The 11,674-nt window shown below is 37.4% G+C and overlaps 1 protein-coding gene across 2 annotated transcripts in view; it reads right to left on the reverse strand.

Moving 5' to 3' along the window:
* LOC138000263 (uncharacterized) overlaps window positions 1-11,092 on the reverse strand; it is a 26,195-nt gene extending 15,103 nt beyond the window's left edge. The window contains exons 1-8 of one of the 2 annotated variants that reach the window (XM_068846548.1): window positions 10,970-11,092; window positions 10,722-10,834; window positions 10,517-10,596; window positions 10,347-10,423; window positions 9,927-10,112; window positions 9,139-9,250; window positions 8,840-9,003; window positions 7,940-8,087 (exon numbers count right to left, since the gene is read on the reverse strand). In XM_068846548.1, the coding sequence (XP_068702649.1) occupies window positions 8,992-9,003; window positions 9,139-9,250; window positions 9,927-10,112; window positions 10,347-10,423; window positions 10,517-10,596; window positions 10,722-10,785 (531 nt within the window). In that variant the 5' untranslated portion in view covers window positions 10,786-10,834; window positions 10,970-11,092 and the 3' untranslated portion in view covers window positions 7,940-8,087; window positions 8,840-8,991. Of the gene's footprint in view, window positions 1-7,531; window positions 7,645-7,931; window positions 8,088-8,839; window positions 9,004-9,138; window positions 9,251-9,926; window positions 10,113-10,346; window positions 10,424-10,516; window positions 10,597-10,721; window positions 10,835-10,969 lie in introns of those variants that run through there. The other variant, XM_068846547.1, reaches the window with a different exon arrangement.
* Window positions 11,093-11,674: the final 582 nt, after the last annotated feature.

Consider the following 11,674-nt stretch of genomic DNA (forward strand, 5'->3'; position numbering starts at 1 on the left):
CGACAAGGGAAAAATGCATTCTACGTGTTTCTAGACTAGTGTAAGCCAGCTTAGCTTATTTATGCGTCTTTAGTAAAAAGCATGACAGGAGACTCTCCTAGAATTTCAAGTTGTGAATTTCACAACGATTTAAGTTTCATAATTATTGTGCCATTTTAATATCATGATTTGTTTATAGGAAATATTTAGTCTCCAATGGAGGGAAATCAGCAATCAACTGACAAAACTCAGGCAAATTCTGAGCCAAAATCAGAAAAAAATCCAAGCGGTGAAATCAGGGCAAAGCACTGATGAACTATTCAAGCCAACATGGATTTTTTGGAAGCCACTCCAGTTTCTCTTGCCAGTATTAAATCCTCGCTCAAGCCGAGATACACTACCTGACGAAAGTCCCGAGAAGTCTAGCATTAATAGACCAATTCGGCTAACTCAATGTTGTACCCAATTCAAATCTCTCGGGGTTAAGATTCTTTGTGTGTTCAATTTGCATGACAATGAGGCATTCACATTTAAATGATATGGAAATTCTTGGAACAAAACGTTTTATTCCCAGAGGAATTGAATTGGGTACAACATTGAGTTAGCCGAATTGGTCTATGATATTGCAGATGAGGAGGCTTCTTCAACATCCATTTCCCCTGGTGTTAAGCTACGAAAGACCAAGTCAGGGAAGTGTGACAGGAAAGCTCAGTCAGCAATTACAGAAGTTAAGAACGAGCTGATGATGGAATGTCTTAAGGTGATGAAAACTCCCGAGTCCTCTGCTACAGCAGGCCCCAGTGCAGAAGCAAGCTTTGCAAGTTACATCACTGAAAAGCTTAAACTGTTGGACAACAGACGAAGGATGATCGCAGAGAAGAGAATCAGTGATATAATATGGGAACTGCAGATGGACATGGAGCAATCTATGACTTCTGGTAGTGATTTGTCATAAACCTTGTCACAGCCCCACTACCCAGTGGCAAGTAGCTTTTACCAGTGGTCATCTTGACTTTTTGTGTAACAGGATTTGAGCATGGGATTCTCATGGTAATGGCATTATAAAATTTAATGTAGCTGTCCATAATATGTTTCCATGTGCAGTTACATTTGGTGATCTTTAATCCACTTTTCGGGATTTTAATAAATTTATCAGGTTCTTAATATGCCTAATACATTTGCAACATTGAAATGACAAATTACAGTCCTATTTGAGCAGAAATTTAACAAGAAATTTTTAGCATTACTTTCATTTATAATTAACCTGGAACCCTAAATGTAATTTAAGCCAAGTTAAACTTCAAACAATATTGCTGGAGAGCAGTCTCCCTTAGGGTGGAGGTCTTTGATTTGACAGTTCAGCTTCAGATGTCAAGTCATTCCACGCGTTTTTGGGCCACTGGACAGTTCTCGTTAAGCTTTTCTCCGAGCCCACCCATCCCCCTTGCTTTCACTATAAGTATCCTTTTGTTTCCACTGTTAGTTCAGTGTGATGGTGCCTGGTGGTTGTCACTCACAGGGTTGCCATGGGTACCCTGCACGTGATTCACTTTGCTTCGCTCCTTCTCTTTTCAGGCACCATTCCCTAAGCTTTTCTATTGTTGATGAGTTTAACACTTGCCTAAATTGGAATGATAGATGTTTCCAATTAAATTTTATTGCAGTGATAGTATTCAAACTATTCATTTCCATGTACACATTTCTTAGTACATTCCAATATATACACTGTATACTGCTATGTAATATCCAAAGCCTTCTATATTGGTATAGAGGTATGAATTTAAGTGGCTGGCAACAGCTTCTAGACCTTTATAAGGATTACAGTAGATTTTTATGTTTCATTGGAAGCACTCAATATCATGGTATGACACAAATGGCCAATCATTGGTGAACATGTTGTTACCATAGAAACAGTATAACCCACTTAAGAAAACCTCTTAAGGTTAGCTTGAGGTCACTGTTAACTCATAATGAGTTCGGTGATCCAATTTTTTCATCATCAAATTTTAATTAGCTGGGTAATTAAGATGTAATGCTTTGAAAATTTTTAAAAAATCTTTTCAAGGGATTCTATGCCACCTGAAGTTTTTGGAAATTTAAGGCAGCTTTTTATGTTAATCTGTTGTGTCACAAAAATGGTAACAACATGTTCACAAATGAATGGGCATTTGTTTGATACCATGATTGTAACCAAGACTGGTTATAATGAAACAGCATAATCTACTGTAAGTCTTGGGAAGGGCTAAAAACTGTCGTCAGTCACCTTACCTTGGACATACATCATCATTAATGAGAAATCTTTACTTGTACACAAGCCTGTCAAACTGTTTTGTAATAGCAGGCAGTAAGAGTCAGATGTGTATTCACTGTTAGTGAGGATTAGTTGACTCCAATGTGAAGTAAGCTGGTGGCAATGTGGCAATGTGAAATAAGCTGGTAATACATGTAGGTGGCAAAATTGTTGCTTGTCACCACATTTTGGCAGGGCTGGGTATGCACCATAATAATTACTTAACATCTTAGCCACGTTTAAACATTATGGAGTCATTCATATATCTTTAAAGTTAGTGAAACATCCCACAATGATTGATCAAAGATCAAAATGTTTGAAAACCTAGCGTACCTCATCTTATACCAGATTTAAGGTCACACTTTCATGTTTCTTGTTCATGCTTAAATATCACAAATGATAAAGCTTAAAAACAAATACATTGGGCAAACAGCAATATTTTACAAAGCAACACACTATGTAATAAGGTATTGTTTTACAAAAAGGAAATTATGGCATTATATATTATTTGAAAGCTAATGCACTCAGAAAGTGAATTATTGGGATTTACCTGCACGAGTTCACTATAATGAACAAGAAATTTCAATACTGCACTAGGCCACCAAGTGCAGAATTGAAAATTTCGTGTTCATTGTTAGTGAACTCGTGCAGGGAAATCCCAATAATTCACTTTCTGAGTGCATTAACATTTTCATCATTCAAACTGAATACACTGGAAAAAAAAATTGTCAAAGTTTGAGTCAGCTGAAGCCATGGTGTGATGACAGTGGTATGTTGAATTTACATCATGATAATGACGTCAAGGAGGTTGTTTTGTCGCAACCCAGTATCACGTGGTACAAATCAGCCAAACAGAAAATCGGAATTCCTACAGTGTATGGAAGTTGAATAATAAATGAGGTTATATGTAAAGTGCAAAATGTGTAATTGGACTTCTGTACATTATGCTTTTATTTCCCCACTTAAATGCTCTTCCTTAATGCTCCATCTTTTACACTAAAATGCTCTGTTTCGCCCAGAAATGTCAGTAAAATGCTTGGTTAATGCTCATACATAATTTTACCATCTCAATGTCACAATTAACAGCTCAGAGTGATTAACAAAAACGTATACTTGTATAACAAGTTAACAACAATGTATGTAAAATTTTAAATATAATTTTATGAATGATCTGTTGTTCTGTTAGTCCTTTGTCCCATTTCGATGACACTTGGGTGAAGATGTTAAGTAAAGTCTTCATTTTCTCGTAAAAAAAATCTTTTTTTCTAATACTCTGTGTAAAAAAAAGTATTTCATGTAGTTTTCTGGGAAAATGCCACTAAAATGCATGAATAATGCTCAATGCTTTTGCCTCACTAAAATGCTCGAAAAGCATAATGTACAAAAGCCTATGTGTAATGCGTATATTTTTGCTTAAATTATTAAGGTATTTATTCCCAAGAAACTGAACTTTGAATAAAATAAAAGGGCTCTTCTTCTGGTTTATCTTTCAACTGTAAGTAAAGTTCTGCCAACAATGAACACATAATGAACACATTATTTTAACATCTGTCCCATTGCCAGGGCACACTTCCTTCATTGCAGAAGTATTCCTTGAATACGTCTCGCACACCCTTAGCCAACCTGCTAGCATTGTGCCCAGAATTAGGAACTGGTAAGGGGTTCATCTGGAGCTCTGATGCCCGCCAGGACCCAGGGACCACCTCACCAGTTGAGATGTCCTCCTCATCGGCAAGACCCTTTGGTGAGTATATCTGCTTTGACACTTTGCTAGATCTCAAGAAATTGTGCAGGGTCAAAGCTGCCAAAGTTAGGTCTTCCACAAAGGTAGGAGCGAACTGTATTGGTGTAAGAAACACCCTCCATCTATTGGCCATGATGCCAAACAGGTTCTCTGATAGACGCCTTGCTCTGCTGTGTCTGTAATCAAAGTAATGATATATATCTATATAAGTTAGAAAGTGGGACTGTTATTAATTTTATGAACAAAGAAGGGAAGACTGACTATTAGTATGATCTTTTTATGGAAAGTCAACATATTCTCTCCAAGTGACCACTTCTATTGGACAACCTCCTCTCTCAATAACCTATCTTTTATCAGCTAAACTCTACAAAAATACTCTTTAAGTATCAAATAATGACTACCCTGCATTCAAAACTACTGCAAGGTAGAATTTCTTAATAGATGTAACAGCTGAATTGTTCAACTTTCAGAACTGTATGGTCCAGATTATAGCTTCTAAGTTTAGTAAATTATGGCAGGGACACCACACCATAGAAACCAAGGTTGCAATAGTCCTTTAGTAAGGTTGTAGAAGCCTATAAAAATACATTTCCCTGGGATCTTAATACCTAAAAAAGCCCTGCTCCCTGTTCACCCAACAAAAATGTTGATCACAATATATGGTAACTAAAGTATGTGACCTATGGTTATAATTTTTTGCTCCACACTGTTGTGAGAAACACCATTCAAATGTGAGGATACACTAACAGTTGTTAATATAGAGAGTTTTTGCCCATATTGAAGCCTCAAAAGGGTGTGGCTGGTTGCCATAGCAACCATTTTGAGTAAAACCTAAAACATTAATTTTATCTTCTCTTCATGAGTGCAATTGCTCACAATTGCTCTTTCTTCACCATATTTAAACAAACTTTTTAGTCCCTTTCAGCCTATCGCGCCAGAACCTTAAACTGATTTATTTTCCCCATCCCTGATATTTTTCGATTTAAATAAAATGCTACTGCCTGGAGACAGGCCAAGGTGGGGGTGGGGGATGAGCTCTGCTGGATAATAGCATGTTCAACTACATGTATGGGCATACCAATGACTGAGCTGTTGTTGTTGTTATATTCTAGATTCTCACCTATAATTGTACACCCGCTCTTCGAGACTGAGATTTCTTTGTGGGTATGGCTTCATAACAAACGGCCGTAAAGCGAAAGCGTCATCGCCCACAAGGACGTGAGGCACCGGTTCTTTACCAAAGGGAAGGGGTTTGTCTTCAGGCACTCCGATGCTACACTCCTCCAACTTCTTCAACAACAGTGTTTTGTTCCAGATTCCTCCGTCCGAAACTCGCCCATTTGTCCCAACATCGGCATACAAACATTCGTAATTTGGCCCAGCGACAGCCATTAGCACAACAGAATGGGTTCCCTTATAGTTATAGTAGAATGATCCACTTCCACTTGGAGGGCAAATTACGACATGTTTCCCATCGATTGCTCCGATACAGTTCGGAAACTGCCACATGCGCTCGAAATCTTCCGCAATTTGCAACCACTCGGGACAACTTGTCGGGGTTGACATGTATCGGGCTCCGAGAACTGAATAAATTGCTCGACATACCTCACGAACAATGTAAGAGATGGTCGATTTGCCCATGCGAAATTGAAAATGCAAAGAGCGAAATGTTTCCCCTGTAGCAAGGAACCGGAGTGTGAGAATTAGTCTTGCGGCAGGTGAAATAACTCTGTGGCCACCTACAACTTGGTGTTTGGTAATCTCAGGCCCGATAGCGGTTAAAATTTGTTCAAATGTTTCACAGTTCATGCGCAACATTTCCTTGTAAGCAGCGGTGTCCTCCACTCGCAACTCTTCCACCAATTTTAACATCCCCCTTTCGTCTCTCCTTTTTATCCACTTCCTTGTCCTTCCTCTCTTCCACCAACGCTCTCCAAATTCATCTTCTTCCAACAAATTAATTACGAGTAAACAAGCTGCCGCCCTCTTTCTTTTTTTGTCTTTTACGGGAAGCCATTTAGTATTTACATTTTTACGCGGGAAGAGCCTGGAACTAGCTGCTCGCGTGACTTTGCTCGCGCGACTGCCGGTAAACTATCGTCAACTATCACGATCTTCTTTGGCCGTTTGACCAGGTGAATGATAGTTGATGATAGTTGGGGAGAATCAACTATCATCGACTATCACGCGCCGTTTGACCAGGGCTTTATACTCGTATAAATAGTTCCTTTCGCGGCTTACGGAAGCCGCGGCTTATTTTCTCTCGTATAAACGGCCCTATTGTTCATTTTAGTACTTAGCGCGCGCGCTCGATGCATGACGTGGCATGTGAATTTGCGTGCGCTGTTAGGATGCGCAGAAGCAATGGGCGCCAACGTCCTAAAGAGGCTCGAAAGGGTTTTCGGCTGAGCGCGCGCGCGCGTAAGCCTCACACGCAATTCTAAGCTGCTCGCGTCAGCACATGATTCAAAGTGGGTTACCAGAAATAAATAAATACCGCTAGATTCGCTCACCTTTCTTCTAATTCCTATACATATGGAATATAAATAGACATCTCCTATTCACGAAAACAACGAAAATTGTACACAAACGGTTTCACGGTCACTTAATCAACCCATTTATTTTGGTATCAACTTAAATAATTCCCAGTGATGGCAAAGACAAATTCAAGACTGCAATATGCTGCTTCAAAATATTTTCATTACACGCACGTGGGTATCTTGATATGTTGTTGATGCTGTCACCCAATTTCATTCATGCATCTACAAAATGCTTGTTCTTAACACATAAAAATGGGATTATTTTGTATGTGTTGGTACAAATCTTTTAATGCTTTCTTGAGCCCTGTTACCATTTCATGGAGAAATGTTTGGTCATCTGCCATCAATTCTGGCATCTGGAAATTGTCATTGCAGCTGGATACTTGTTCAGGCTCCGTGTTTATAAGACCTGATGCTGCAGTTAGACGACGTAAAACACTTGTAAATCATTATAGTCTGATTTGTTTATAAAGTTTTTAGCCGAGGAGGTACTAATCAGCATGTGGTAATTTTAAGAATACATTAATTGAAAATGCATGATCACATAGACATAATACTCTTATGTGTACCTGTATCAAGTTTTTAAGAAGTAACTTAGATTAAACCAATGCATGTACCATATCTAATGTAGTCAGTTGCATAAGGAGTCAGCATGGAGAAAGGGATTCTGTAAGCCCTCTTTTGGCAGGTGTCTTTTCTTTTCATTAAGTCTCCCATTGTTCCTTCTGGTGCCTTATTGAAATAAATGCCAATAGTTTTGGCATCTGGGACAATTTCTGTGTAACACATCTCCTTTAAGGTTATGTTCAAGGTTACATTAATCATCCTTAATGTGGCAGTTAAAAATAAAAACAAATGATGCAATAATTATTATATAATTTGTTTCACGCATGTTAATGATCTATAATATGATTGGGTTTCTTCAGGGTGTTTTCACAGTCTTGCTACTTATGGCTACAATCATCAATGGTAACTTACAGCATGTGACAAATTAGCAAAGCTATCCACCATTGATGCCATGATGGCCACAGCTGGGACTTTGTTGCCATTCACATTGGTGACAGCTACCTTGGGGTCAGCCAGGTAAGGATCTGGAAAACAGGCAGATATGCATATAATTATATTTCACTTTGCAATTTTATTAACAAATCACCATTTTAACGGAAATTTAATAGATAATTCTAGAAGTGTAATTTCTTAACCATTGACGAGACCTAAGGGTATCCCATTGATGAGTAAAATTGTCTGGCATTACACAGAGTAAATTATATAGGTATGGGCATATCAGTGTGTTTCAGGGGTTAAAGGGTTAAGAAATAAATTAAATCCATTGTGCAAGTTTATTTACAAGTTGTTGTTCACAATTAAGTCAACTCACCATTTCCTTGTTCCTCTTGACTGCATCAACAACGGATGCCTCTGACCTTTCCAGAGTCAACAACTCTTTTAGGCTGGCATCCTCACTCAATGAGTCATGGATGATGTACTTTATTGTACTCTCTGTTGCGCCATCCTTTCCAATGGATAGTCGCATCTAAAGAAATTTAAATTTAAATTTTAAATTTCCAGAGCTTTAAAGAGATTAGTGTTGTCAATGGAAGCAAGATAATTGAGTGTTGATTTCTTTAATAATAGATAAATTCCAACACCCAGTGATAACTGACAATTATCTTAACATTACCCATGAAAGCCAAATTTAAACTCATTAAGACCTTTATGATGGAATGGGTATCAACCACCTTAACAGTCTGACAAGGTCAAACATACTCCCTACAGCTGTAGATTGTATTCAAATAATGAATTGTTTCCAGATCATGACCTTTGTTACAAACAAAGTGGTATTAACCCATTAACTCCTCGGAGTGAGACTTAATTAACCTGTTTTTAATTTACTCTGTCTAACAGCAGTCAATTTCATTTATCGACTGGCGGCATCCTAGGGTGCCTGAAAAGTAAATGGGTTAACATGCAAAATTGATGGTCATTGTTATGGAGATAGTAGTTAAAAAATATATCTGATTCATAGCTTGTATGAACATGTAAGTACTGTAAAGTAGAGATCAGCATTAAGTACTGAAATTCAAATTCTGTTTCAAATCAATCGTCTGTTTTGATTATAATTTTCCAAGGTGGCAACAATCACTTGAAATGTGATCCTGTGTTGCTCACAACAATCATGCTGAAATTAAAGACTGTTAGAGGATTTTAGTGTCAACTGAAATTATTGAGACGAAGAATCTAAGGGTATACTTGACCTTTATTCTATAGTCAACAATTTTTTTTTACCATGGTATTTGCCAACACAACAGCAGCAACACCTTTGATCTGTTTGCTCTGTGGCTTGACTTCAGCTAACATTCTCTCAAGAATTGATTTGATCCCATCCAGATACAATGGGAATGCTTTCTCCCAGATTTCAAAGTACATGATGGCCCAAGCTAAGAGAAGACCTTGTTGGAGGAAAACAAATGAACAAGGGGAAGTTACATTTTTTCACTCTTGAAGTTACAAAATGAGCTCAACTATGTTAAATAATTATTACTATTTTAGCACCTACGTATAATTATTGACATAATAAGCACTACCTTATTCTTCTTGAGGTGAGGAATAAGTGAATTTTCCAACATCCAACTGTCATGCTGATTCATTCCTTCCTTTGGGCTTGTATAATTGAATCTGATGATTCGTCCTGCGATCCTAAAACAGGAATTTAAGGGGCACTGTCACAGCAGTTTAACTGAACATTTTCAGTTGCAACTCTTAAGTTGGTTCTGCAACTTGCACATGTAAAATTCCTTACGACATAAGGAGAAGATATCTAGTAATAAACTGTAGTAGAACCAGGTATCCCTATTAAATGTATGAGTAAATTAAAAAATATATCATTTGAAGGTGATTCTTTTAAATCCATATGTTTAAATTTGAAATTTCAATCCATCTCCATCCTTGCCTGTTTGTGATCAAAAATAGCCTCAGTGATCTAATGATCTTCGGTAACAAAACTATAATTGCATTTTAAATTTTTTTGGTCTCCACTGATACAAACAAACGTTGCCATGATGATTAATACCAGACTTTGATAGAGGGACTTTTGCGTGACCATGAAAAAGTGTTCGCAATTTGTTTCATGGACCAATGCTTGGCAAGATTAAAACAAAACTTCTCCTTATTCCTGCCAATGACACTCCTAATGTGGGCAGTAAACACTTTGATTGCCCAATCACATTACTGCCTTTCAAATGATGTCAAAGCGAAATGCTGATCGCTTTCCAGGAACTTCCATGGAGAGATGATGTTGTTTGCATCCATGTTCTTTAAGCCTAGGAAAATTTGCGCTTGTTTGTTTTTGTTCAATATTTGCTACTTGCCTAACCTTGATATTTTGGGTGAGTTTGACGACAGCATCACTCCAGCTCGAGGAGCACTCATGCCCTCTTTGTTTGAACCCAAGAGTAAATGACCTTGCACTCGAAGAAGAAATTCAGCAAATGTTCTGTTAATTTCAGGGTCGTCTATGAATACAACACCATTGGTTGATGTCAGGCTCTGCTGCATTTTACTGAAAAAGTAATAGTCACTGTGGATAAATTGCAACAATTGAAACCAAGTTACATTATTGTAAAAGGAAGAGAACAAAAATCAGTGATAATCAACTGAGCACTTTCTAGTAATTTACAAATAAAACTGTCTTTGCAATGCCAATTAATTTTTTATTATTCTTATAGACATTGCACAAACACAAAAATACTGAAGCATGACTGTTAATCATGAAGGTAAGCTACATGTAACTTACGCAGAGGTGCCACAGAGAAGCTGGTTTCCACCACTAAGAAACATCATGTGGACTGCTTGGGATTCCATGTCCAAGTGCTAGTAAATATAAGCTCATTGACTTTCCAACACATTTGGTATCGGAGAAAATCATGCCAAATGAACTTTCAGCTGTTAAGTGGTCAAACATACCCAGTTATTAAGAGATGAACAATCATTGACGACACAAGAATTATGTAATTGCAGTCTGGCTGTGCTGATATGTCTGTCTTCTATATTAAAATAAGGATGAACAAAACAAATCACAGAAATTTGGGAATTTCAAACCAGATAAAAATCTAAATAAGAAAATGTTTCCAAGCAATATCCAAGTATGAGGTAAATCATCAAAACTTACTCCACACATCACTTGCAGATGCAGCATTCCGTAGCATCCTGCTCAGAGTAAATGAAGCTGCCATTTGAAATGGCAGGGCATTCTGCCCAAAAGAGCGTGACAAATTATGGAACCTTGAAAATTATTGAAGCAAAGAAAATACTCTAAGTTAGGATTTCTTACATAACAGCAGTCCTGATGCGACCAACCTCAAACCTTCCTATGATTCTTTTCTTTTTTTTTTTTTTTTAGGGTGATTTTCAAGTTACCTGAGATAGGCCTCTTTCAGGTATACAACGTTCAAGAGGTCACTGTTGATCACCAGGTTAAACTGCCATAATTCTGGATCAGTGAGAAGAAATCTGTGCTCTTCAGCAGCAATTATTCTTTTCCTCCCCTGCATCAGATTGAAAAATGAAAACAAACTTGTTGTGGTTAAAGTGAAAAGTATTATTCTTCATTCAAAACACAGTATTACATTTACATAATTCTTCTTTTACTCATCATCCACTAATACTGTTAAATCATTTTAGATGGTCTGGAATAAATTTATTGAGAGTATTAATGTGCAGATGGTCACACAAAAACTTAGACTGTACTAAAGGCATAGACAAGAAAAAAAAGTTAATGTACTTTCCTATTCTTCATTTACCTGAGGAGACAACTTTCCCTCCAAGAAGAAAAGTACCCCCACCAAAAGCACTCCTGAGGGAGTCTATAAATCGTTGTTTGGAGTCAAAAGAGCTGATGTTAAGTGTGACTGTCCTGAAAAATAAACAAGTAAAATTATAATAACTGCCTTGAAAAAAGGAAGTAAAATATAATGTCAAGCTGGCACTACATGTAATAACATATTATGTTAATAACACAGTATATATACTGTAACATTTTAAGCCACTAACTATTCAAAACACTTAAGGACGTTCGCGCTACATGTTTGCTACACTACGTGTGCTACACTTGATATGCTCGCT

Source organism: Montipora foliosa, chromosome 4 (assembly GCF_036669935.1).
Source record: "Montipora foliosa isolate CH-2021 chromosome 4, ASM3666993v2, whole genome shotgun sequence".
NCBI lineage: Eukaryota > Metazoa > Cnidaria > Anthozoa > Scleractinia > Acroporidae > Montipora > Montipora foliosa.